General features: G+C 37.5%; 1 protein-coding gene across 2 annotated transcripts in view; it reads left to right on the forward strand.

The window, feature by feature from the left end:
- LOC149085542 (solute carrier family 2, facilitated glucose transporter member 1-like) overlaps window positions 1–26242 on the forward strand; it is a 72704-nt gene that overhangs the window by 34162 nt on the left and 12300 nt on the right. For both annotated transcript variants that reach the window (XM_089233609.1, XM_089233610.1), the window contains exons 2-4: window positions 19603–19701; window positions 19855–20140; window positions 24642–24920. In XM_089233609.1, the coding sequence (XP_089089735.1) occupies window positions 19603–19701; window positions 19855–20140; window positions 24642–24920 (664 nt within the window). The remainder of the gene's footprint in view (window positions 1–19602; window positions 19702–19854; window positions 20141–24641; window positions 24921–26242) is intronic.

Consider the following 26242-nt stretch of genomic DNA (forward strand, 5'->3'; position numbering starts at 1 on the left):
CGCGATCTTCACGTATTCCCAAGGGATCAGCACGATTCGTTCAGGGAATTTGTTAGTGTTGGGTTAGTAGACATCCATGCCCGAACCGGGATTCGAACACAGACCTACATAGTGAGAAGCTAGTTCCCTAACCACTCGACTGCCAGATGGAAGTTGAGTGGTTAGGGTAGTATTTCTACTGAAACGATCTACGTCAATCGGATCGGACCATAAAAACAAACGGAATTGAAAATTTGCCCGATTGATACCCATCGTCGGTGTAATCGGACGATGCGGTCGGAGGCACTGAAAGTCTCTGAGACCACCTGTATACCTTTTGCTTTGTTTGAAGATCGGGCGACGTCGGCCGTCGGTGGAATCGTCCAATGTCGGTTCAACTTGACTATACCCTAATAGAGATGAACTAATATATCAGAGGTTGAGAATAAAAGTGGTCTAATTCACTGAAGTGCAATTTTTCTTATATCAAAGCTTTCTTGTCTGAAGTGTCTTACAAGCAAAAAATAATTTCAAGGAAAACTGATTTTTCTGGAGCTTTCAGGAAAAAACCTTTGTTATGAAAAGATGACAGACCACTTAGACACCTCAACCCTCCGTAGATACCAAACTCCTGATCTGAAAAAAAAATTAGCCCTACACGGTTGTGGTTTCTTTAAAGAAGTGGGTTTAAGAGTGATTTGACTATTTTGTCCTGGATCTAAAAATATTTCGAATATATTTTCAAGATCATGACAAAAAATGTTTTATTGATGTATTTTTTTTCCAAGATAATTTTTCACCGATTAAAGTGTAAAATTACTTATTGAAAGAAACTGATCTTGTTTGTTTGGACTTGAGAATATTCTTAATTTACGCTACTCGCGTATGTCTTGTAGCTGAAACTATTAGGTTCAATACAGAAGTGAGTAAATGCTCTATTATTATTCTACGTCAGCGGTGAAGAAAACGCTAATTCACCGAATAGTAGTTTTAAACATGTAGGAATACGTATCACGAAAAGCATATAAAGTTAACGAGCGTGTCGGCTTGTATTGTGACACCTGCAGCACGATGGTGATTGTCCATTCTTCTTGTGTTTAGGTAATAGACTACAACTGATATACGTATTATCAACCGTGTTATCGTGCGTCAATTTGTCTAATTTATGTGACGAATACTGACAGCAAGTGCGGCACAAAAAAAATGCCCGTAAAATAATATTTTCCTTACGTTCAAGCAACTTAAGTAGAAAATCCGTTTTTAACAGCAATTAAATTTTGTAATTTCTCTTCGTACGTAGTCTTGAGTATTACGACAAGCTTGTATTGGTTCGATTCCATAGAAGCATAATATACATATGAAGGTTTATTATAGTTTCCTTGAAATAAGCGTTGAGCCTTATGGTTAAAGTTCCACCAAAATAAGTTAATAATGCGCTTTCCTGAATAGACAATTTTTTATATCATATTGGTTGAACAAATACTGTATAATGGGATTTAGACGTTTTTGTACGAGGTTATAAGCGTCTAATTTCAAGAAACTGAATTTAAAGTTTAAAAAATATTGAGTTTCTAATATTATGGACCTTAAAGGAGAGGAATTCTCGGGCCGAAAGGCCGTCATCAAAGTAAATTGATCCCCAATGTTAGTGGCACGCAACCCCCGAGAGTTATTTGCGCAACTCAAAAATTTTAATACTGATTTTAAGCTGTACTGAGTATAAATATAATTTCACATCTTGGTTTCAGGTCAGTTTAGGGGTCCTTTACTAATTTTAATAAAAGATTGGTCGCGGTCAGGTTTATCTTAATGAATCAAGTCCGGTGTCCAAACATTTTTGAGGCACTTCCTCTTTTTAACTTCTGTAAAAAATGTCTTTTTAATGGTGAAAAACGCTGAATAGAGAATTGTGAAAAAAAAAGGAATCACTATATTCAATTACGAAAAAATTAGCGAAAATTTCGTAATGAATAAAAAATTTGAATGACTTGGGGGCTCTTTTTTGACTGTTAGCACACCCGTTAAGGTATCACTGATTTATATTCATGTCTTGAACATTTGAACGTAAGTTGCCGCGTTTTGATTGACTGTTGGGCTCCGAGGTTGACGCTAGTGTGAAGTTGGTCGTAGTGTTCAAGATCTTGTGTCATCTAGACTAGATTCAGAGTGGCATGATCGAATATGTCTCAATGACACAACCATTAGTGTCAGAAAATCGTTGAGGATTCGAACTCGATTCAAACGCGCGCGCGGCAGTCTTTTTACCCAAAAAACTCTCCCTTATTTTACGACCAATTGCAAAAATCTGATCAGTTAGTTATGGACTTAATCTTTTACTGTGAAAATGGACAGAGACAAGAATTTTTTTTTTCCTTTAGTCGTTGGTCTTACAATGTTACGTGTGCGTCTCGGTTCACTCGGTAGCATGGCAATTTTTTTTTGTCATAGCCAATGAACTTTACAGTTCATCTCGTCTTTCTATTGTACATTGTCGATGACATATTTTCCCACGCAAAGCTATAGAATTTCAAAATACGTTACGGAACAGAAATACACATCGTACACAAAATCTCTGTTATGCGTCACGCAAGGTTATTCTTCAGTCAATACTTCAAGTTTCTTGTCGAAAATCCGTTTCATTATATAATAGCTGAGATAAAAGTTAAAAAAAAAAGTCTTATAAGATAAATACCACGATGAAAAAAAATTAAAAAATATCGCAACACAGAGATATATTTTTAAGAAGTGTCACGACCCCTGAAGTCAATTTTTCAAAAATGATTAAAAAAAATACATTTAATTGCAAAAAAATGCAAAAAATTTCATGTCAATCGGTTAATTAATTCTTTCAAAATAAAAAGAAAGATATAATGAATTACAGTATAAATGTATACAAGAAAAATACTTTAAACGCGATTTTCTCAGATTGAGATCACATACGTAAGATTAAAAAATAACTACAGCAACAAAAATTCTGAAATTTTGCTGAAAAGTTTCTTCGATGTAAGTAATTTTGATTCGTAAAATGAACCTCAAAAGTGGATATCTGACCATTTGTTAGAATTTTATGAATTTTTGAAGTTTGAAAAAGTATAAAATATCAAAAATCTGAATTCAACATTTTTTTAAAAAATTCTTTCTATTGGTCAATTGCTGAATCGGAGGTTCATTTTACTAACACGTGTCGAATAAACATTTCTGCAAAATTTAAGAATTTTTGGTGTGATAGGTTTTTCTTAATCTTACGGATGAGGTCAAAAACTGCAATTTGAGAAAATCGCGTTTGAAGTGTTTTTGAAATAACAAATCACACACACACAACACTGTGATTGGCACGAAATTTTTTACATTTGATTTGCCATTAAATGTAATAAAGTATTGTCTGAGGCTTTCATGGGCGGCGTTCAATGAGTTACAAGGGGTATACGGGCTGTTAGGCCATGGTCTAAAGCAGGGGTGGCAAACTGCTGGTCCTTTTTTTGCTGATTTTGTGCGGCCCGCGACAAGATTGAAAAACCATTATATTTCTGAATTAGTTTCAATTGACGAAATTGCGGTTGATGCAGAAAAAAAAAATTCTCATTTGACAAAAACAATTTGCATTTTTAACACACGAACAAAAAATCTCTTTAAACACATAGGTTACATAATCGATTTCAAAAACCTACTGTGGGAGTTATGGAAGAAACGGTAGTACATTTTCTTGCGCAATCATCGGAGGTCAGTGATGGCAATCTCGAGGAACAAAATTTCCCTCAAAAATTTTCCTTTTAAGTAAGTAAAACTAAAAAAAAATACGCGAGGCACACAGAAAAGATTTGACCGAGCTGCAAGCAACTGACATCAACTTGAGGATTAGAATTCCAGAAAAATCTCAGGAAAAGATTATGTTCACGTTTGAAAAAACTTGGAAAAAACGTACAACACCACTACATTTCTATCCCGGAGTGCTTGGGAAAAGCCTTCAAAGTGTAAATTTTTCATAAAAGGATCTACTGACTTCGCTGAATCTAATCAGTTACCAAGAACCTTGAAAAATCAGATGTGAGTCGACGCCAAACATTTTCTCCAAATCCACTTGTGGACTTAGGGAGTTCATCTCTCGACTTTGACAAAAACTCGAGAAAAATTCAATTTAGTCTTACTGACAGTCTGTACTTACTGATGTACATTAAATACACCTTCCTAGGCTGTTTACTAGCCCGTCTGTAATCGCACCATCAGCCGGGCATGGAGATAAACATTTGAGTCTAGTCTGGAAAGAAGTTGTAGTCCCCGCTGCAGCTTTTTACGTGGTTTTCTTCTGAGCTGATTTCACTGTCTATAAGAGAACATATAAATACTCTATTCCAAAAAATGAAGAGTTCAGTTAATAATTCATTAATAATTATTTGAGTTAATTAGTCAATAAATCACTTCAAAATGTTTGTGGACCGCGATGCCATAGCAAGCAATAAAAAAAAAAAAAAAAAAAAAAAAACTGGGCGCGGCTTATATGCCGGAGTTTCGTTTTGTTCTTGTTTAGCCAAGAACCGGCAAAAGCTTACATTCTTGCTTGGTTTGGTTGTCTCTGTTGCGACACTTCGTCTGACTATCATGTTAGACCTCGGTTGAGAGAAGTTAGCCACCCCTGGTCTAAACCATTTTCATCCTGACGTTTCATCCACATCTGTGGTAGGCATCTTCTGAGGTTAAACTCATGTAGGTTTCTGCGACAACCCAGAAATATCCATTTGGCAACTTCCTCCCCGTAGAGGTGTTTGAAGTATTGTCTGATGCTTTCATTTCCGGCACTCAATGAGTTACAAGCCGTATCCGGGACATTAGCCTTCCTCGCTTGTCGCAGAAACCTACGTGTGTTTAACCTCATAAGATGCATCGGTGGACGAAACAGCAAGAAGAAAATGCCTTAGACCAGTGATGGGGCAAAATTTTTTTAGAAGAGGGTCAAAAGACAAGAAAATTTTTTTTATCGGGCTAGACACATTTGGACATTGATTCATAATTGGAATTTTTATACTTAGAAATTAAATAGTTAATGTGCTGTAACTTTGAAGACTGCCACGGTTTCATCGTAAATGAGAGACCATGTGTGGTTTATTCTTTACCACTGAAGAAAAAATAAATACAGTACGTATATGATAATAACTTTATGCATATTTATTGCATATGTGTTCCATTTTTTGGGTATGCAAAAGTTTTAAAATCAATTCATATTTAAATTCTCACAATTATATTTTCCATATGCAAAAAAAGTAACACCCCTCTTAAATGATTTTTTTTATTCATAGAAAATTTCTATACTATTATTTTTAAATCTGCGTCGGATCGGAGAGAATCTCCAAGTGGGCCGTAGTTTGCCCATCACTACCTTAGATTATGGCCTAATAGCCAGGATACCTCTTGTAATTCAATTAAATATAATATTTTTTAAAGTCATTTTTGAAAAATCCACTTCAGGGATTGTGACAACCCCTTATACAAATATAAAGAGAAGATTTTTTTGGTTTTTTTCAACACTAACTTTTCTATGGAGGCCAAGAAAGACGTCGTAAAAAAATATATTTACCAAATTAGTAAATTTTTCATTGATATTATTTGCGGAATTGTCGGATATCAGTCATCCTAAGAACCAACGTTCCCATAAAACGAGAACTTGATTGTGGGAGAAGCTGCTTCATCTTCATTGCCCTTGTGGCAACTTCAGGATGTCATTGGATTTCCATCTCGGAAAAACAAGAAAAAGAAACATTTTCATACGAATGCCAAGTTGTTTCAAATACCGTGTCAACAGACTGCACAGAGAAGTTCATACTTGGAAACATTCCAAACGAAATTTTTTGTTGTGAACAGCACAACCTGTGGCATTGTGTTCAAAAGCTGTTTTAATACTTTGTAGACAAGTCAAGAACTCCTTTTTTTTCTTTAAATTTCAGGTTTCTATATACAAGGAAATTTTGGAAGCTCTTAGAGCTTAGAATTTGAGCGCGTCTTCAGTTAACGAGTTTTTTTGATGAAATAAATGTAACAAAATCTACACATTCACTATTGAGTTAAAAGAATCTAGATTCTGTCATATATTTCTAGTGCATCAGTGTCCTAATTAACGGCTTAATTTGAAGCTGTCGTTTTCTCAAAAAAGTTTTGGCTGCATATTCTAAGATAGAATCGGTTCTAAAAAAATATCCCAATGTGGTGATGAAATAGAGAATTTCTTGGCATCAGGAGCGTTGAGGGATGCATATCGATTTGTAAGAATTCATTACGTATTTTTTTTTTGTCTCTTTGAAGCCGAAATCCATTAAACAAAATCCTTGTATATATTTGTGAAATTTTATTTTTAGGTAGAACTCTTTCTTCATCCAAGAACATTAAGGGGCCGTTAGTATTACGTAAGCAAATTTTTAGCCATTTTTGACCTCCCCCCCCCCCTTGTCAGCAAAATTTTGTCATCAGTTCTGCCCCTCTGAATCCTAACTCATATTTTCATAAAGGGTGGTTGATGACGTAAGCATTATCCACACCCCCTCCCCCCTTGTCATCAAAAGCCAGCAAATCGGAAACCCCCTCCCCCCCCATCGGTGATGACGTAATACTTGAACGGCCCCTAACATCTGAATCAATGAAACCTCAGGTGTTGTTATATACACTGAAGATCCAAAAAAACTGGTACACCTGCCTAATATCGTGTAGGGCCCCCGCGAGCACGCAGAAGTGCCGCAACACGACGTGGCATGGACTCGACTAATGTCTGAAGTAGTGCTGGAGGAAATTGACACCATAAATCCTGCAGGGCTGTCCATAAATCCGTAGGAGTAAGAGGGGGTGGAAATCTCTTCTGAACAGCACGTTGCAAGGCATCCCAGATATGTTCAATAATGTTCATGTCTGGGGATTTTGGTGGCCAGCGGAAGTGTCTAAAGTCAGAAGAGTGTTCCTGGAGCCACTTTGTAGCAATTCTGGACGTGTGGGGTGTCGCATTGTCCTGCTGAAATTGTCCAAGTCCGTCGGAATGCACAATGGACATGAATGGGTGCAGGTGATCAGACAGGATGCTTACGTACCTGTCACCTGTCAGAGTCGTATCTAGACGTATCAGGGGTCCCATATCACGCCAACTGCACACGCCCCATACCATCACAGAGCCTCCACCAGCTTGAACAGTCCCCTGTTGACACGTAGGGTCCATGGATTCATGAGGTTGTCTCCATACCCGTACACGTCCATCAGCTCGAAGCAATTGGAACCGAGACTCGTCAGACCAGGCAACGTGTTTCCAGTCCTCAACAGTCCAATGTCGGTGTTGTTGGGCCCAGGCGAGGCGTAAAGCTTTGTGTCGTGCAGTCATCAAGGGTACATGAGTGGGCCTTCGGCTCCGAAAGCCCATATCGATGATGTTTCGTTGAATGGTTCGCACGCTGACACTTGTTGATGGCCCAGCATTGAAATCTGCAGCAATTTGCGGAAGGGTTGGACGTCTGTCACGTTTAATGATTCTCGTCAGTCGTCGTTGGTCACGTTCTTGCATGATCTTTCTCCGGCCGCAGCGATGTCGTAGATTTGATTTTTTACCGGATTCCCGATACACTCGTGAAATGGTCGTACGTGAAAATCCAAATTTCATCGCTACCTCGGAGATGCTGTGTCCCATCTCTCGTGCGCCGACTATAACACCACGTTCAAACTCACTTAAATCTCGATAACCTGCCATTGTAGCAGCAGTAACCGATCTAACAACTATGTCAGACACTTGTTGTGTTATATAGGCGTTGCCGACCGCAGCGCCGTACTCTGATTGGTTCCATATCTCTTTATTTGCATACGCAGGCCTGGACCAGTTTTTTTTGGCTCTTCAGTCTATATGCTACTGCTAAAGTGGAAGATGGGCCACTTCGCGAAGTGGCCAGCCCAGTTGACCAGGCCAATGTCCGAAATTCGGGCTTTCGTCGGGCTTATACATCGATCCCTATGCATCCCTATATCGATCCCTACGATTCGGGGTCATCACCGCGTTGGAGTATATTTTTGTGAAAATTATGGCCATTTATAATTAGCCATAGCTAACCACAATTATTATGGTTAGCTATGCAACTCTAACGTTCAAAGAAATCAGAATATTGATATCTTAGAGTGATACATATATAGGGATCGACATATAAGGGCTGGCCAAAGCACGAATTTCGGACATTGGCCGGGCCAACTGGGCCGACTACTTCGCGAAGTGGCCAACTTCGGGCTTTGGCAGTAAAATATATATACACCCACACATACGAAAAATTGGTTATAAAATAAGAAATCAATTTAACAGTTTACATTGTAACATATTATGATAACGAGAAAATTCGCTAAATTTTGTGAGACAGGATAGCAACATTGAATCAGATTTAAATCAGGATGTATAGGTGGCAGCATGCACGGCATTTTAATGGTGAGCCGTTGATTCTAGAGACATACTTCCTATTAGTAAAAGTATCCAAATAACGTGTAGTACTCAGATACGTCACTCATGGTGCAAGGATTTTTATAGTTATTAAAATAAAAAAAAATTAATTTTATACGGACACCTTGTGCCCAAAAACCCAATTAGAAAGTTGTTGCACTGTCTCTCCTGATGCCAAAAAAAAAAAAATTTACGCTTCTAAATGCAATATTCTTGCTAAGATATTCAAATTCGAAAAATGGAGGGAATTTGGGAAAAAACAGCATTAAATGCGGGTAAACCGTTTTACCCCCCATTGATTTTGGAAATAATCTAAGTTTTCTCCACCACTTGAATCACAGTTTTCACAATTCTTTGTGGCTCTGTGGCTCGCATAAGCACTCTTATCATGGCTCTCCTTCCACTAGATTTTCACCCGTGTCCCTTAGAATATCCCAGAACCATAACCACAAGATGGTTCTGGTTGAGAACCACTGTTTTAGAGTATATATTATTCAAATTAGAATTTAAAAATTTTAACTATTTTTTCGTAGTTTCCACTTGGATAATTATTTCAATGGCCTTTCGTAAATTATTTTAATTAATTTATATACGTAGGCCTATTTTATCGCATTCAAACATTAGAGATTTTATTCTTTCACATTCAATCAACTTGAAAGCGGCACCAACTAGTGTGATGTCGTGACAAATCATCTAAGTGGTATCGACGTTTATTGGTCGTCATCGATTATAATAATAATGCTTATAATCCGATCTCTCATTGATTATAAGACGCATTGCTTTTGACGCAAACCTATATGAAGGAGAACGAGGATACGCAGTCAAACAGTCAATCGATTCGCCTACGTCATTACAGCCTGAAACAACAAACGTTTGAAATATTGCATATGGCAATAATATATTGCATTCAATCATTAGCGATTCTATAATGAAGCGTTACTACCATACTCATTTTTTTTTTATCTGTGTTGCAAGAAAGACAACAAGTGGTAATTTTTTTTTTTTACGTTTGTTCTTTTGGGACGCGAAAAAGCGCCAAAAAGTAGCAAACCCTTGCTCCAATGCGGCACCTTCTGAAATAAGTCAAAAAAGAGGTGTGGATAGTCGTAGAGCCAATCAGAACGCGGGGGCTCGGCGTTCTTTGTTGGATGACGCAACTGCGTGAATGCGTGCGCGTGTTCATTTTTTTTTTGTTTTTCCTTACACGCATTTATTTAAGGATTAAAAAAGAGGAAAAGAAGTGTTGAGACAGAATACTAAATAGCTTACTCCGGTGACCCGCTTTTGAACTTTGTTAATATTCAGAACTTCAACAGAAATGACTTGAAATCAGTTTCGTTGCAAAATTTCCATTTCATATTCCTTTCCTTTTCAAACAAAAACGCAGGGCTAAGCTTTCTTTCTTACAAGACGCGGGACCCCCCCCCCCCTTTCCTCGAGAGAAAAATATAATTTCTTTTGATTATTTAAATTTTCAAAGTTGAAGTTTCGCCGTAACCAGGGTCGTCTTAAGGGCATCATGGGCTAAGTAATTTTGTAATTTTTCTGAGAGAGGCACTACCGATGCTATAAATACTTTCCTACCAGTTTACTTGCTTAATCTCGAAAATTTTCCTTCATATTTAATTTAGTAAATTGATAATTGATAATTTTCGTCGCACCACCGTAATTTTCTGCACAAGAGGGCTAATTAGACCGGGACCTACAATTTATTGCCAATTCCGAACGGGTGGGCTTGTTTTTTTTTATACTCATCGAGAGGTTAATTTAGTAAAAGAAAAAGCTTCTTAACACAGCTTTGGTAAAAGCCCTCTTGACGGACACCCCTCAGACGTGGTCACATCTTTTTTACAGCTAAATAATAATTTTCCCCGTATGCGTTTAAAGTATGTATTTCAAACCCCTGATTAACGGTCACTCCTTATTTACGGACTAATGTTTTTGTCCCTCCGGTGTCCGTAAAAGAGAGTTACTGTATATTTATATTTCGTTTTCTCCTTTTTACTTATTTCGTTCAATTCTCATTGACGAGCGGCTTAGGTTTTCTGAACATTGTTCAGCGGTGGTCAAAAAAGCGAATAAAATGCTCAGTTTTATTGTGAAAAAGGTCTCTCAGTGTTCTTCTAAAGTCATTCTTCCGCTTTTCCTTAGGCTTAGTTCGTTCTGGACTGGAGTATGCTGTAATGTTTTAGAGACTATACCTACAGAGAGACATAGACTTGGTTGAAGGGCTCTGCACCCATTGATAGCACACAGGGCTTAAGTTATGAAGAGAGACTTCGTTTTTTGAATATGTTTACATTATATGAACGCAGGTGTCTCGGGGAGATATGATCGAAGTGTTCAAAATTTTCAACGGGATGGATCATGATTTATTTATACGCCGATAATCGACTGCTTTATCAAGGGGACACTAGTATCGATTGGTAAGGAAAATTCTAGGCAAGGAGTGTTTCTCCAATATGGTTGTTAATAAATGGAATAGCTTACCCCCGGGAGTAGTAACTTCTATCACAATTCTATCACGTTTAAAAAGAAATATGATAAACTTGTTGGGGTAAATCGAGAAGCTATCCATTCTTATATAAGACAACATATTTTTTATGGGCATTGCATAATATTTTATCATGTATATATATGGTAGGGGCCCCAAATATCTCCCACATTTTAATTGCAGAACTAATTCTTCTGCGTGTGTAAAATTGTTCTATTATATTGTCTAGACTGTTATCAAAAATAAACTGAATTACAACTATATATATAACAGATAATTTTAACACACAACAAAAAATTTTTTTTGCGACCTCTGAATTTTTCCTATTAAAAAAAAGTGATGCCAATATCACCCACTATATGTTTCGAATATCGCCTACGTCTAAAATGAGTTGAAATAAAGTTTAATTTTTATGTTACGATTATACTTTCTTTCTTGAACGTGAAAATTAAGACAACAAAATCGAAAGTTTTGTTTTGAAAGTTTTGAAAAAACAAGACAGTTTTTTTGTACTTTTAGAAATATAATTAACGTACATTCAAACACTTTACCTAAATACATCTAAAAAGGAAAAAAAAACTTAGGAGCATTCTACACAAACATAACGTTTTGTTTTCTTTACTTTCCTCTTATCGCATTTTTCGTGGGACCATTTGTTACACATCAAACATTTTAACCATATTTCTCCATGACAATCGTTTGAGTAAAGTCCTCCACAAATTGAGCATCATTATCATCTTCGCCACAACTGTTGTTGTTGTCGTCAGTTGACACATATGGAGGTTCTTCATCTTCTGAAGCGATCCTTCTTCCTTCCGTTTTTCCGAAACTGGTTCCTTTACAGCTTTGCCTGATGTTTGTCAGAAGTTGACGAACTTTCAAGTGATAGTGCTTCTCCCCTTCTTTTTTTGAGAGAGAGAGAGAATTTCCTACCTGAATTTTTTTTCTTCAGAAAATGGGTGGCGTAAATTATTTCTAATAGCAAGTTGAAATTCCATCTTTTCACAGCTTTACAGTCCTAAGTCCATTAACAAGTTTCATCTATTTCTGAATAATACTCAACAAATTTATCTTCTACACAAGGAGATAAAAAAGGCCTTCGTCCTAATGGCACATCAAGTAATTTTTGAACTTCATCTTCAGGTTTTTACGTAGTCTTTTAATGTAGATCCAGGTACCTGAAAAGCTACCGATGCTTTCAATAGTCCCATCTCTATTTTTTTTACCGCTATTTTTTACATCTCTTTCATTTTAATCTTGTTCCACGTCTTTCTATGTGACATCTGGGAAAAAAAAAAACCTACTTCGAAAGTGTTCTTAATATCGCTTAGGGCGATATTGGGAACAACCTAACTCTCAGACATGGCAGCCTCCAGCCTGGGAGAATCGAATCGCAAATCAAAAACACCAAAATGTAACCTGTTACGGTCGCTATCGCTTGAACTTTATTAATTATACTAAAAGTAATGAAACGTGTTTATTAACTCATCGTACACGAAAAGGAAATATTCCCACAGAAAAGAAAAAATTACACAAGTGCGTATAGTTTCCACACACAACAACTGAAGGGGAAAGCTTCGTAGTTCCGGTAGTGGCTACCAGCATTAATGAAGAAGAAACCGTGGTAGGCGATATTAGGAACGTAGGCAATAATTCGACCCCCTACCCTATATAGGCTTCAGTTTTTGTGATTGGGGGTTGCTGTATTTATGAAATATGACATCCATATTTGTTATGGGCATCTTTTCACAGCCACTTCGTTTGGCATCTTGCCTGCTGTGGCCTTGTATTTGTATTCTAATTTTTTGTTTTAAAGTATTTATGTTTTTTTTTTAAAAACTCCTTCCACTATTTCTTTTTCTTCCTTTCATCAGTTGCTTTTTTTTAAAATAATAATTATTTTTTTCGTTATTTTTATTTTTCATATTATTATTATTATTACTGTTTTTATCATTTTATATTTTATTTTAATTTTATTATATATATTTTTTCTTTTTTTAAAAAAAATTAGTTTTTCTTTTGTCATTTTCCATGGCGAATGCATGTACGTATATGCGAATACTGATTGTACCATTGCATATGACCCTATGTTATACTGGATGGTGCATGGGGAGATGTTTTTGTGGCAAAAAATTAAAAAAAAAAAATCTCGAAAATGATAACCTGATCTCATTTTCATGAGACCCCTCTGCACTTGAGGCCCCCTTGGCAGAGGCGTGGTGGAGAGAGCCCGGGTGGGCCTATGCATTAAGACGACACTGATCGTAACCGGGTACGGCCAGTGGCGTATTTGCAGGGGGTTTAGTGGGCTATGGCCCAGCGCGACAAGTTCAGAGGGGCGGCAAATTTGACTAATGAGCCACCAAGAAAACTAGTAGAATGGCGGCTAGCACCCGAGTGGCGCCGTGGTAAGATGCTCATCTTCCACTATGAAGGTTACCATCAAGGTCCATGGATTCGAATCCGGGCATAGAACGTTAGAAGCAAGTTCTTTACCTACCGAGCCCGGGGCGACCGCCGATGGATGGAGCCTTTATTTCCCACCCAACTTCTCTGGTTGGAAATTGCTGTATGGCGATATATGACCAAAGTTGGTGTGCGGTAAAGTAGTAGAATGGCGGCGACATTTGTTTAACCATCAATAAATCCACCTCTTCCCAGACAGCAAGGGACTAGGATAGAGAGTGACCTAGAGCAAGGGTGCTCAACCTTTTGGAGAGCGCGGGATTAAGTGATCTGTTAGTGCCCAGGCAGGGCCGCAACTAGGATTTTTGCCGTACCCTCAATTTCAAAATTCGGTAATTTTATAACACGGTGTTCTTTGTTCCCACCTAAAACTGACGTTCCTTAAATTTTTCCGCCCGGGGCAGTTGATCCCCTTTCCCCTCTAGTTCCGGCCCTGGCCCCAAGTCTTCTAAGCGATGTGTAAATGTGACCCAACTCACTTAACCCTTACAGCGGCAATTCCGAGATATCTCGTCAAACTTGATCTGCTTTATTTGGGTCACTCCGGAATATCTCGGGTTCTTAACACGTTTTTATTTCCAATGTGGCAGTTATAACGCGGATCAGGAAAATTTTAAAAACCGCTTAAAGGGTTAAGTAATGGGAAAGGTGTCGCGGGTCACTTAAGTGATCTGCAAATGTTTCACGTGCTGCCTAGTTCTGGAACTGTGTCGCGGGTCACTTAAATGATCTGGTACAGCACCCCAGGTCACGTAAATGATGTGTAAATGTATCACAGGTAACTTAAGTGATTTGGTAATGTGCCGCTTAGCTCATTTTTACAAAATTAGGTTTGAGGTCGCGGGCCACATCTCGATGACACCAATTGGCCCGCTGGCCATGGATTGAGCATGTATGACCTAGAGAGTTTGCAAGCACGTGAGTGAGCAAGAGTGGCTTAGAGCGTGAGCAAGCATGTGAATGACTAAACGAGTGACTTACAGTGCGAGGGACTAGGTCAGTGAGTGACCTAGAGTGTGTGAAAGTATGAGAGTGACTAAAAGAGTGACTTTAACTCAGGTGCACTTGCAAGAGTGGGGGGGGGGGAGACTAAGTGGCTTGTAGCACAAGGTGGCGAATTTGAGGAAAGAGTAGTCAAGAAAATTAGACTAGAATGGGAGAAGGGCAGCAAAATTCGTGTAGCAAAACCATAAATGCGTCTCTGAGCACGGCGCAAAATAGAAAAAATGACCGAAATGTTAAATTTTTTCCCCCATATTTATTCTCTTTTGCTTCGCTCACTTCGGGGAAAAATATTCAATCTCTTAATTTTTTCCCCCTTTTCTCTAAGTGTTCATTAATTCAGTGTTAAAGTGTTAATGAGACCAAAACTTAAAAATACATGTTTATTACAACATATAATACCTATTGTGAATTGGGGTGGCTGATAGGTAGGTACTACTAGAGCATCTATTCGCCCGCAAGCCAATACTGTTGGGATGGTCCTTGCTGCGCACAGCTAGATTTTTATTTAATCCAAACCAACACCTCCCATAACTCTAGCTATAGATGGCGTTGGTTCTGCAGGCTAATGACGTCTGCAGGTACCAACTCCAGCGCCTCGTGAGACAGCCCTTGTTATACGGCCCTGGTTTTTTTTCCCAATTTTTCTCAGATTTTCGAATTCGAATATTTCAGAGAATATTGCACTTATGTTAGAAAAGTCGAAATTTTTTTATTGGAATCAGGAGAGATATGGCAACAACTTTCTAAAAAAATCTCGAAAATGATAACCTGATCTCATTTTCATGAGACCCCTCTGCACTTGAGGCCCCCCTTGGTAAAAAGTATCAATTTATTTTTCCATAATTTTTTGGTTGCCAGATATCTAGTGCAACGTAAATAAAAATTCCAGTTGAGTGTAATGAAAATTCGGAAAGATATACACGATATCGTGAACTGTAATTCAAGTTACTGGCTGAGACTACATTGGATGATAAGGGATTTTCCACAAATTGGTATTACGATTCTTTTCTGCCACTCAGTTTCTTCATATTTTGACAGCATGACGTGTCTCATTTATGCTGTTCTTTCCCAACTTTTCTCCGAATTTCGAATTCAAATATTTCAGCGAATATTGCACTTGGAAATGTGGAACTTTTCGTTGTTGGTCTCAGAAGAGACAGGGCAATTGGGTTTTCTTGGACAGGGTGTCCGTATAAAAAGTTTTTTTTTTTATTTCAATAATTACTCAATCCCTTGCAATACGAATGATGTATGTGAGGTCCAGACGTCATCTGGATGCTTTTTCTAATTGGAAGTATGCTTCTAGGATCAACGGTTCACACCAGTAATTTGTGGTGTCAAGTGTTAGCTATGCATCTTGTATATAGTACAGCAGAGGTTTTCAATCTTTTCTAGTCACTAGCACTGCCTGTACCCATCATCAAAAGAAGAGCACCTTTACAGAAAGTTTGACATACGAATGCATGAAATCAAGATGATTTCGACCTTTGAATACAATATGTACAAGGTGTTCAATTGTAATGTTGATCAAATGCTCTCGAGCACAAAATCGAACACAAGCATCGAGCACGCTTCAGGGAGCACCATGGTGCTCTCGAGCAAAGGGTTGTAGATGCCTGTAGTACAGTATTAATAACTTATTAATTATAATAATAAATAATACTTTTTTATATTACCGCTAGTGCTGGTCACTGGGCGTGACCAACACTATCCTATAAGAACACCATCTATTCGCCTGGCACGGCCACTCATCACTGACGGACGCTCTGTAAAATGTTCAATGTATCATATTTTAATAATTTCTGTCGCACCACTGTCATTTTCTGCACACTAAGGCTAAACAGAGAACTACAATTTATTGCCCATTCCGAAAAGCAGCGTTCGACATTTAGCCTTTTTATATTCTCCGAGATGTTAATGCGCTAACCCCTCGGTGTCAGACTCCCTGCCAGAGCAATCGTGTTTTGTGTTCATACCATAGACTAAAGATAAAGATATTATTCTTACTCTGTGGTTCATATTGTCGCCGTTTCTGTCTTACCCCCGCAACAGGAAAGTTTCTGGCAAGGATGAATCAGGTGTATCGAAACTCGCTACACCTTTAAACATCCTTTGGTACTTTGAGCGAATATATCTTGTCAACCTGGGTTAGCACGCCCATATACAGGGTGATTAGGTAACAGCACGCACGACATTTTACTGGTGAACCGTTGATCTTAGAGGCATACTTCCAATTAAAAAAAGTACCCAAATAACGTGTAGAACTCGAATACGTCATTTATTTTGGTAGGGGTTGCATAGTTGGTAAAATAAAAAAAAATTAACTTCTTACATGGACACCTTGTGCTCAAAAAACCCAATTAGAAAATTCTTGCCATATCTCTCCTGATGCCAATAAAAAAATTTCTACGTTTCTAACAGAAGTGCAATATTCACTGACATTCGAATTCGAAAATAGGAGGAAAATTTTGAAAAAACCAATTTTGTTGTAAACCACAGTTGGCCTGTACTAAGACGCCTTCATATACATATTAAGGAGTTCTAGCCTGTACAGGTATAACTGAGCGTGTGTAGGGGGCCTTTACACGCAGGCACTTCGCTTCATTCTTGCCAAGACGTTTGACTTGAACGTAGTTGTTTTGTTCCGCTGAGCAACCGAGATTGAAGATTTGGTACTCTCAAACACACACACAATCCAAGTGGGAATCTCGGTCAGCGTGATACTCTTATCCTCTGAAGACGACACCCATAGCGTGTCGAAATGCATTAGGAATTTTTTAGTATTAGCCGTATTCGTTGACGAATTTTTGAAAATTTTTTATTGCCACCAAATTTTAACTTTTTTCGATGTCACTCCGCTTTTCAAGTTGGTTCTACCGATTTTGCTGGGAAATGACCTTGCAATGAGAGTTACAACTATATATAGACACCCATAGGACCGAAATGTTTGTCCGTGGAATGATTTTTACTCTGTTTTGTTTCTTAAATTTTCAGGGGCAATAGAACACACTAATGTGCAAAAACAATGAATAACGACACAAATTTCTTTCGGAAATGAAGGACAAAGGGTGAATTTTCCGTCACGTAGGAGGACGCTTGATATGAAATCAAAAAGTAGAATGTCCTTTTAAAGAAAGATATCTGGTAACCCTAAACAGGGTAATTAAGAAATCATCCGATTTCAAAATGATTCTTCATTTAAATCGACCATTAACAAAAAACTGCTCATGAAACGTAGACATTTTTCCCCTTATATTCATATATATTATTCATCATTGTGTTTTTCATTTTTTAGACATGTACAATTTTCAAATCGGGTGATTTTCTCTGAGTCACCCTGTATAAGTATTAACGTGATATACTGATTATTGTACAAGTAGAATTTGATAAAATTGTTGTATGGCACATGGTTGATCATTTGATCATTTTTGTCGCACCACGGTCATTTTCTGCACACGAGGGCTAATTAGACCGGGACCTACAATTTATTGCCGAATCCGAACGGCAGGCTTATTTTTTTATACTCATCAAGAGGTTGGTGTGCGCTAGCCCCTCGATGGGAGATTCTCTGCTGTAGCAATTTTTTCTGCGGTCATGTCGCTGTTTCCGTTGTACCAATAACTTCTAAAGCTTGCTCTAGAAGGTGTTAGTTGTACCCGTGTCAGGAAAGTTTTCTGACAAGGACGAACTGGGTATCGAACTCGCGACACCTCTAAACATATGGCACATGGTAATTAGCAGGGGCGGCTCTACGTCATGTACCGCCTTAAAGACAACCCGGGTGGGAAACTGATTCTGGGATGAACCTGATTTTCTACCCGTCCGAAGATACACATATTGTGTTTAGCCTGCGAAGTGTACTTGATCACACGTCCCGCTTTTAAAGAAATTGTCCCGTTTTTTGGTCCAGAATCATTTCACCGTTCTTAATTATGCCAGATAACATTTTCCACATTACAGCTCTTATTGATGACCCATCATATCTTCCTAGGAAGGAAGAAAGGGGATTGCATTTTTTAATTAATCTAAATTCTGTTAACAGAGTTGAAACGTTGTTAAAGCAAAAATACCTACTCCAAGGTTCCCAGGGCAGAAACTGGGAGAGTGAGTGATTTCTGGTGCTCCGGCCCTGGACAAGAGAGAACCCAACTTCTTTCTTTACATTTTTATGACCGCTTCCAAAAAATTACTGGGTATTTACAAGGGTTTTTAACGGCTTATAGCTACGACAAGTTCAGTGGGGTGGCAAATTTGAGGAATGAATGGGCCAAGAAAATTAGTAGAATGGGAGACGGGCGTAAAAAGTTTGTACAGGCCCATCGGTTGTAAAACTACAAATCCGCCTCTGCCTAGAAAGTGAGGGGGCTAGGTCAGTGAGCGACAAAAAGAGTGACCTAGAGAGTCTGTGAGTGACCGAAAAAGTAACTTAAAGACATGGGCGTAGATAGATCGAGTCCACTTTGTTTCTGGTATTACGACCCCGGTCCTGCCTGTTCCCTCAAGTTTTCTCAACCTTTTCGTTGTCCAGGTATGGTTTGAAAGAGTGACAGTGCGTACTGTTGTGAATTTTTATTGTTCCAAAATTTATGCTTCTAATCAAACTCATGTTTCCAATCAACAAAAGCTCAGACTGCCACCTGGGTGCACCCTCGCTTAAGCCGCCCCTGGTAATTAGCTCAGCTGAGTAAAGGCATTTTTTAGTTTTGACGTTTTCAAAATAAAAATGAATTTCTTATTTGGACGTGTTTTTTTTTGGAGAATCTCTCGCGACCCACACATTAGGAACCACTGCTATAGGGGGTCCGTGATGCATTGAATTTAATTGAAGGCGGTCCACGTCATTAAAAAGGTTGGGAAACACTGCAGTAGACCAACCGTGTTCAATCCATTTTAGAAGAAATATAGTGCTTAAGTAATTGAACATTTCACGGCGCTTGCTTCATCATGCTGAAGCCATGTATATGCGCCCTCAATTTATGTACATGTCGAGAAAAATATGAGACTGTACTTGCCTCGGGTGAGGTGGTATCATACTTTCCACAAAGACCCTCTGCCGACTTTTCTACAGCGATTCGAACACACTTTATATGACAAAATAATGCTCATTTATGTATGTTCTATAGCCAGTTAAAAACTACCAAAAGTTTTAAATTATCCTGTGCATTGCAGTACGCTTTATAATATTAACATAAGCCATATTTTTATTCTATTTTCTCAGGGATTAACAAGCCACTTAGTTCTAGCCATTATTGCAGGAGCATTCGGATCATCATTCCAACATGGCTACAATACGGGAGTAACAAATATCCCACAGACTGTAAGTTGCGTTATTTCCTCATCCCAATTTGAATACCTATTTAACATTTAGAATGAAGTTTTCTCGTTAAATAAAATCCTTCACTAAAATTGTATATTGTGCATTTTAGTACATGTATATAGTGCATATATTTTTCAATTTATTCCATTGCAGCTGATACAAAATTTCATCAATGAAACATATGCATCAAGACACGGCGAAGATCCTGGGGTAAACACCGTCACGCTGATATTTTCCATCCTAGTGTCCATCTTTTGTGTTGGCGGTATGGCAGGAGCTTTGATGACAGCATACGTTGCTGAACGTTTTGGCCGTAAAGGCGGCCTACTTATGAATATCGTGTTTGTTTTCATAGCATCCATCTTGATGGGCTGTGCGAAAGCAGCGAAATCATACGAGATGATCATTCTAGGGCGTTTCTTCGTAGGGTTCAATTCCGGTGAGTGCATTTTTTCCCTCTTATTTTATGATAATATACATCGACAGATTTTACACATATTTTATGTACAGACATAATCAAAGAGAAATGCGTTTCTGCAAAATAATCGCATTTTTAAAAGATTTACTTAATTTACCAAAAACGTTAGTGGTTTTACCTAAGAAAAACTACTCAACAATTGTAATTTCGCTTGTAGCTAAGAATATCAGCGAAAAGAGAACCAGGATATCGAGCTTCGAAATTCGAGAAAATACGGGACATTGCCAATTATCGCCAAAAATAATGCTAAAAGTAAGCATAGTTGCCAACTCACGCTAAAGTCACAGAATATTCACCAATCACGGGAAATGAAGCGCTACTGCAAATTGCAGTGAATTAAAAAATCGGCACAAATATGTGAGATGAATATTCTTATTTGTAGTCGTGATTATCGTAATGTAATTTCTGAATTGGGAAGATAATTTTAATCGTTGGTTTGAAGAAAAATAACGTCGAGTTGGCTTCGATGAAAATACGTGAAATACTGGGACGTATGGTGATTCGATTACACCATATTATGCTTACAGGTATTGACAATATTTGAATTGTCAAAAATGAGTTGAAGGATTTTGAAATAGTTAGAAACTGATAGTGAGGCAGCATTTCTGAACATATAGAAAGATTACGAGATTCTTCATTGCCTTTATCGTTCACCCGAAAAGTGAAAGGACGTGGGTTCGATTCCCTGTAAAGGCAAGGCAGTTGAATTTTCTCTTTTTCCAAAAGAATTCATCTTCGCAACAGCCAGTTGTTAAAAACCTTCGTACTTGGTAACAATTGATGTCCCGTATTTGCGAACAAAATTTCCGTATTTTTCTCGAGAAAATATAGTCACACTATTAATGATTATTGTTTCTCGAAGATATGCTTCTGTCTCGCAAGGAGGAAGAATTTTCCCTTTGTTTTCAGTTTAATTTTGTGAAAAATAGATGATAATACAACTCAGATGTTTCACAGATCGACCAAGATCAGACAAAAATTGAGCGGGGGGGGGGGACAATACAAGCAAACCTGTCAGAGAAATAATGAAAGAAAAAAATTGAATATAAAATACACTTTCGTACGCCTAATCCCTAGGCTGGGGGAATAGTCACAAAAATGCTGCTCTGAAAACGGCTGAGCAAAATAATTCCCCTTTTTTCAATTGTCTTCGTTGAAAGACAGTACTCAAACTCAAACGTTGCAAATACAGTCAGGGCCGGATTAAGACATTTGAAGGCCCTAAGCACGTGAATGGTTTTGGTGCCTCCGGTCCCTATTTTTTCTACTCATAATATCTCTCGGATTTTTTTTTTGGAACATTTTTTGGAATTTTTCTTTCATATTCTCCAAAAAGACAGATTTTTAGAGATTCTTTTTTTTAAATCTAAAAATCTTACTCACAAGTACCTTATTTTTGGTGAACCACAGTCATTGCGTACCTTATTTTTGGTGAACCACAGTCATTGCGTACCTTTTCTTTTTTGATACATTTTCGAGTTGTAATCTACACATCCGTCAGCATTTCTTTTACATCTATGGTGGACCCAACTTAAGCATTTTTAAACCCACATTTTAGGGGCTCTAGATCATAGTTTCCCAATCATTTTTGACCCACCGCCCCTTCTTCAGAAATTTTTTCTTCCAGCGCCCCCCAACGCAATCTAACCAACCCATGGAATCCTATGCTATACCCGTTGCTCCTACTGCTCCCAGGGGGCATTAACGCCCACGTTGGGAACCACTGCTCGAGATCGAACCACAAAAGGGTGGCTCTAGTTCAGCGGTTCTCAACTGCTGCTCCGTGATCAGAGAAAATAAAATAAATAAAAATTTAACGCGAAATCAAAGAATGAGAAACAAAAAAGTTAACTTTTTTTTTTGAAAAATTGATTTCAATATCACAGGAAAATAGCATTGCATGTATTATTCAAACATTTTGAAACTTACCATCAAATTTTTTACATAATATTTGGATAGCTTTTTTGGTATAAAAATTATTACAGATAAAAGCGAAAAAACTGTAATTAAATATTTAAGATTAATCTTAGAGTTTTCAAAAATTTAAAGAGAAATAATAACAAAACTAATAAAGAATGGCTGTCAATTACCAAGTACAGCCTACACATGTTTCTTCAAACCCGACCAGACTTGCATAATTAGTTTGCAAATGGAAAAACAACCGGATTCTGGTTTAACAAAAATAAGGTTGGTTGAAAGATAAACTAATTTTTTTCTAGAGGACACACCATAGCAATACTTGGTAAAACCAATGATGAAGACGCACCGGGAGCTCCCTATCTTATAAGTTATCGTATAGCTTGAGCTAGTAAAGCTGATATCAATAGAAGAAACGTGTACAATCAGCCACACTGGGTGCCCCAAATTCACACCACAAATGGATGAATCCACTGACAACTCTGGGTTGACCAGATATTCACCATAACCCGTTGTGACCTTAACGCGACGATTCTATGCAATTCAACAAGTTTCCCCCAATCTAGTGTAAACGCTTCAATAGTTGACCATGTTTGGCTCAATCGAATGCCTTCTGAAAATCAAGATAAACACCATCAGCATTTTTGCCCTTACCTAAAACCTTAGTCACATGATCACAGAAGCAAAGTAGGTTGGTTACACACAACTTCCCTTTTCTGAACCCAATGCTGATACATAATACATTATTCCCATCTATCCACTTCACCAATTTGCTTTTGATAATAATTTCCAAAATTTTCGAGAGAGCTCATCAGACTCACTGGACGATAATTAAACACAGCTTCTCTACTATCCTTTTTAAATATCGGAACCATATTGGCAAGCTTCAATCCCTTGTGGGAAGATACCCTCAGCAACACTACTTCTGTTAATTTGAGTGACTGGCCCCAACAATTCCTTAGCACATTCCCAGAGTGCCCAATATCATCTAGTCCTGGTGCTTTACTTGCACATACATTTTTTGGAAGTTTTAGGACTTCCACATCTTCCACTTGAATTTTGTTTTTGTTTGTCACCCCATGAAACACCTTCACTATCAAATCTGTCAATATAAATTGACAGATTAAAATGACAGATTGTTGGGGCCAGTCACACAAATTAACAGGAGTAGTGTTGCTGAAATATCTTCCCAAGGGATTGAAGCTTGCCAATATGGTTCCGATATTTAAAAAGGATAGTAGAGAAGCTGCGTTCAAATATCGTCCAGTGAGTCTGATGAGCTTTCTCGAAAATTTTGGAAATTATTATCAAAAGCAAATTGGTGAAGTGGATAGATGGGAATAATGTATTATGTATCAGCATTGGGTTCAGAAAAGGGAAGTTGTGTGGAACCAACCTACTTTGCTTCTGTGATCATGTGACTAAGGTTTTAGGTAAGGGCAAAAATGCTGATGGTGTTTATCTTGATTTTCAGAAGACATTCGATTGAGTCAAACATGGTCAACTATTGAAGCGTATTCTAGATTGGGATTGGAAGCAACTTGTTGAATTGGATAGAATCGTCGTTAAGAGATAGGTCACAACGGGTTATGGTGAATGGGAATTTTCTGATTGGATAGGTGTCACAAGTGGATTTCCCCAAGGATGTGTTCTTGGCCCTATAATTTTTAACTTTTTATTGATAAACATGATCAGAGTATCGATGGGATTGTTAGCAACTTCATAGATGACATGAAGCTGATGGGGGTAGTCATGAATCAAAGACATAGGGAGTTGCTCTAGAGACCAACCTAAACAGGATTGCAGCATGGGCAAATGAATGGAGCATGTCTTTTAGCATTGACAAGCACCTGGTCTCTCATTTTGGATCGAACAACCCACATTTTACTTACGAGTTGAATGGTATTTTTATTCCAGATGTAACTTTTTAAAAACTTCATGTTAAAAAAAGATTTTTGAAAAAAAATTAAGATCATCCTAGGAGGGATGATGTGAACATGCAGAAGGTTAAGAATTTCATCAAAAGAAAAGATTCAAATCATCAGAGGATGATTAACCAGGCTACTACTCTCATCATTTACAGATGATGGGAGCAGATTAAGGATTAAAATTAATGAAGTAACATTTTTGCTGTTTATTCTAGATCAAAATTTTGCTTAATTCAACATTTCTACAATATTCCATCAATATGGGAAATAATTTCTTACCATTAACTGGTTTTTAGAATTTCCCAAACCAGGTACATCTGAAATGACTGATGGAGCTTGGCATGGCCATACTAACACCACAGGTACCTTACACAGGGTGTCCTCAACTGAAATGACAGTTTTTTAAAAGTTAATTTCAGGAAAATGCTCAGTGTTATAAAGTTATTCCGACAGCAGATTGTAAAATATATGATAACCAACAATCAAGTAATAAATTATGAGCATAGCAGCATGTTGTTATGATAAAGTATGCAGTTTGGGTGAGTGATTATAAATCTGTTTTTTTTTAACTGAGTGAATTTTCTCTTTGAAAAATTATTTACTTTATTTTCATTTAGGTTTGAATGCTGGATTAGCTCCTATGTATTTATCTGAGATATCACCACTGCATCTCAGAGGTGCAGTTGGCACAATATATCAACTGGTCATAACAATCTCAATTCTAGTTTCACAAGCCTTTGGTTTGCCACAAGTCTTGGGAACTAATGATAAATGGCCGTTTCTTTTTGTCATACCACTGATACCAGCAATTTTTATGATGATTACTTTACCATTCTGCCCAGAATCACCAAAATACATCCTCATCAATCAAGGAAGAGATGTGCCAGCACAAAAAGGTAAAATAAAAGTTTTTTTGCACCCCTGCATTACAATATTCTCAATATTGTTTTGAATAAACAATCTCATTCCACCAATTGCAAAAATTTTCTTCATCCTTGCATCTCTATCTATAAAAATACTCTTCTTCTCACCTTCTACAATCACAATGCATCAGATCTAAATTCCTTTGCATGCAAAGTATGAAATGTTCAGGTTTTTGAAAAAGATTTTTCTCCATGATAAGGTACTTAATCACTTGAATGTTGAAGCACGCAATAATAAAAGCACTGTATAGTTCATATAAAAAATATTTCACATATAAAACATTCACACCTAGGTAAATGCTTGTTTATATTATGCAACCAACATTCATTAGTCATTGAAAAACCTTGTTTGAAGGCTTAACATACTTGCGAATTTTTCTCATATATTTCATAATTACATGAAACTAAAATAATTTCTCACATTTTGGGGAGAGAAGGGGAAAACACATTTTCTCTCGAAAAGTTTTTGCAGATAAATGAACTACAGTGGGACTTCAGCTAAAAGGCTTAATTTGTTCAGTGAACATGCCCATTATTTGAATTGCTCTTACATTGAATCAAACTTCCCCATAGGACAAGTTCTCAAACTGTGAGCCATCAACCTAGGTGGCCCATCATCAAGGGCGGACCCGGCAAAGGTTTATAAAAAAATAGACTCTTTGTTAAACTGCTCTTGGAAGCAGTGCATAAGCATTGATTAGGGAAAGGGGTGCTACGGGTGGAAAAAGTTTGAGAACCCCTGCCATAGGAAATAATATAAACGCTGATAATTCATTCTGCAATTACTCATTCACATAAAAATGACGAATAAAAACGGCATTCAATCAATAATACCATGAATAAGTAATATAATGTAATAATCTTATAATGAAATAATGATGCAATAACACCATAAACAAAATACAGAGTACAATAATGTTTAGAAATTAACTTACTCCAAACAACGAGAGAGAGGAGGACTATAGTTAAGGATGATTTACGGTCCCACTGTTGTCTGTAAACATGTATTTTGTATGATTTTGAAAAAGAACCTATCCAATGACACTTGCTTTCGCCTCTTTTTTTTATATCTCAGAAATGGGAAATTGCATTGTCATTGGACAGATATAATGTAATCAATCCACAGTTTTCTCCAAGCAGGATAAAAAAAAGTTTAAATGCACATACGTGCACTTTCAATGCTAAATCTAGTTTTGTATTATAACCAGTTATCCTTGCACATGTAAATTTTGGAGTGAGGCACGCTGACCGGGGATTGTAGGGGAGAATATTATCCCCATATTACATGTGCAAGT

Source organism: Pholcus phalangioides, unplaced genomic scaffold (genome assembly GCF_987345545.1).
Source record: "Pholcus phalangioides strain wild (caught in Gottingen) unplaced genomic scaffold, Ppha-v1.0 ptg000007l_1, whole genome shotgun sequence".
NCBI classification, from domain to species: Eukaryota; Metazoa; Arthropoda; class Arachnida; order Araneae; family Pholcidae; genus Pholcus; species Pholcus phalangioides.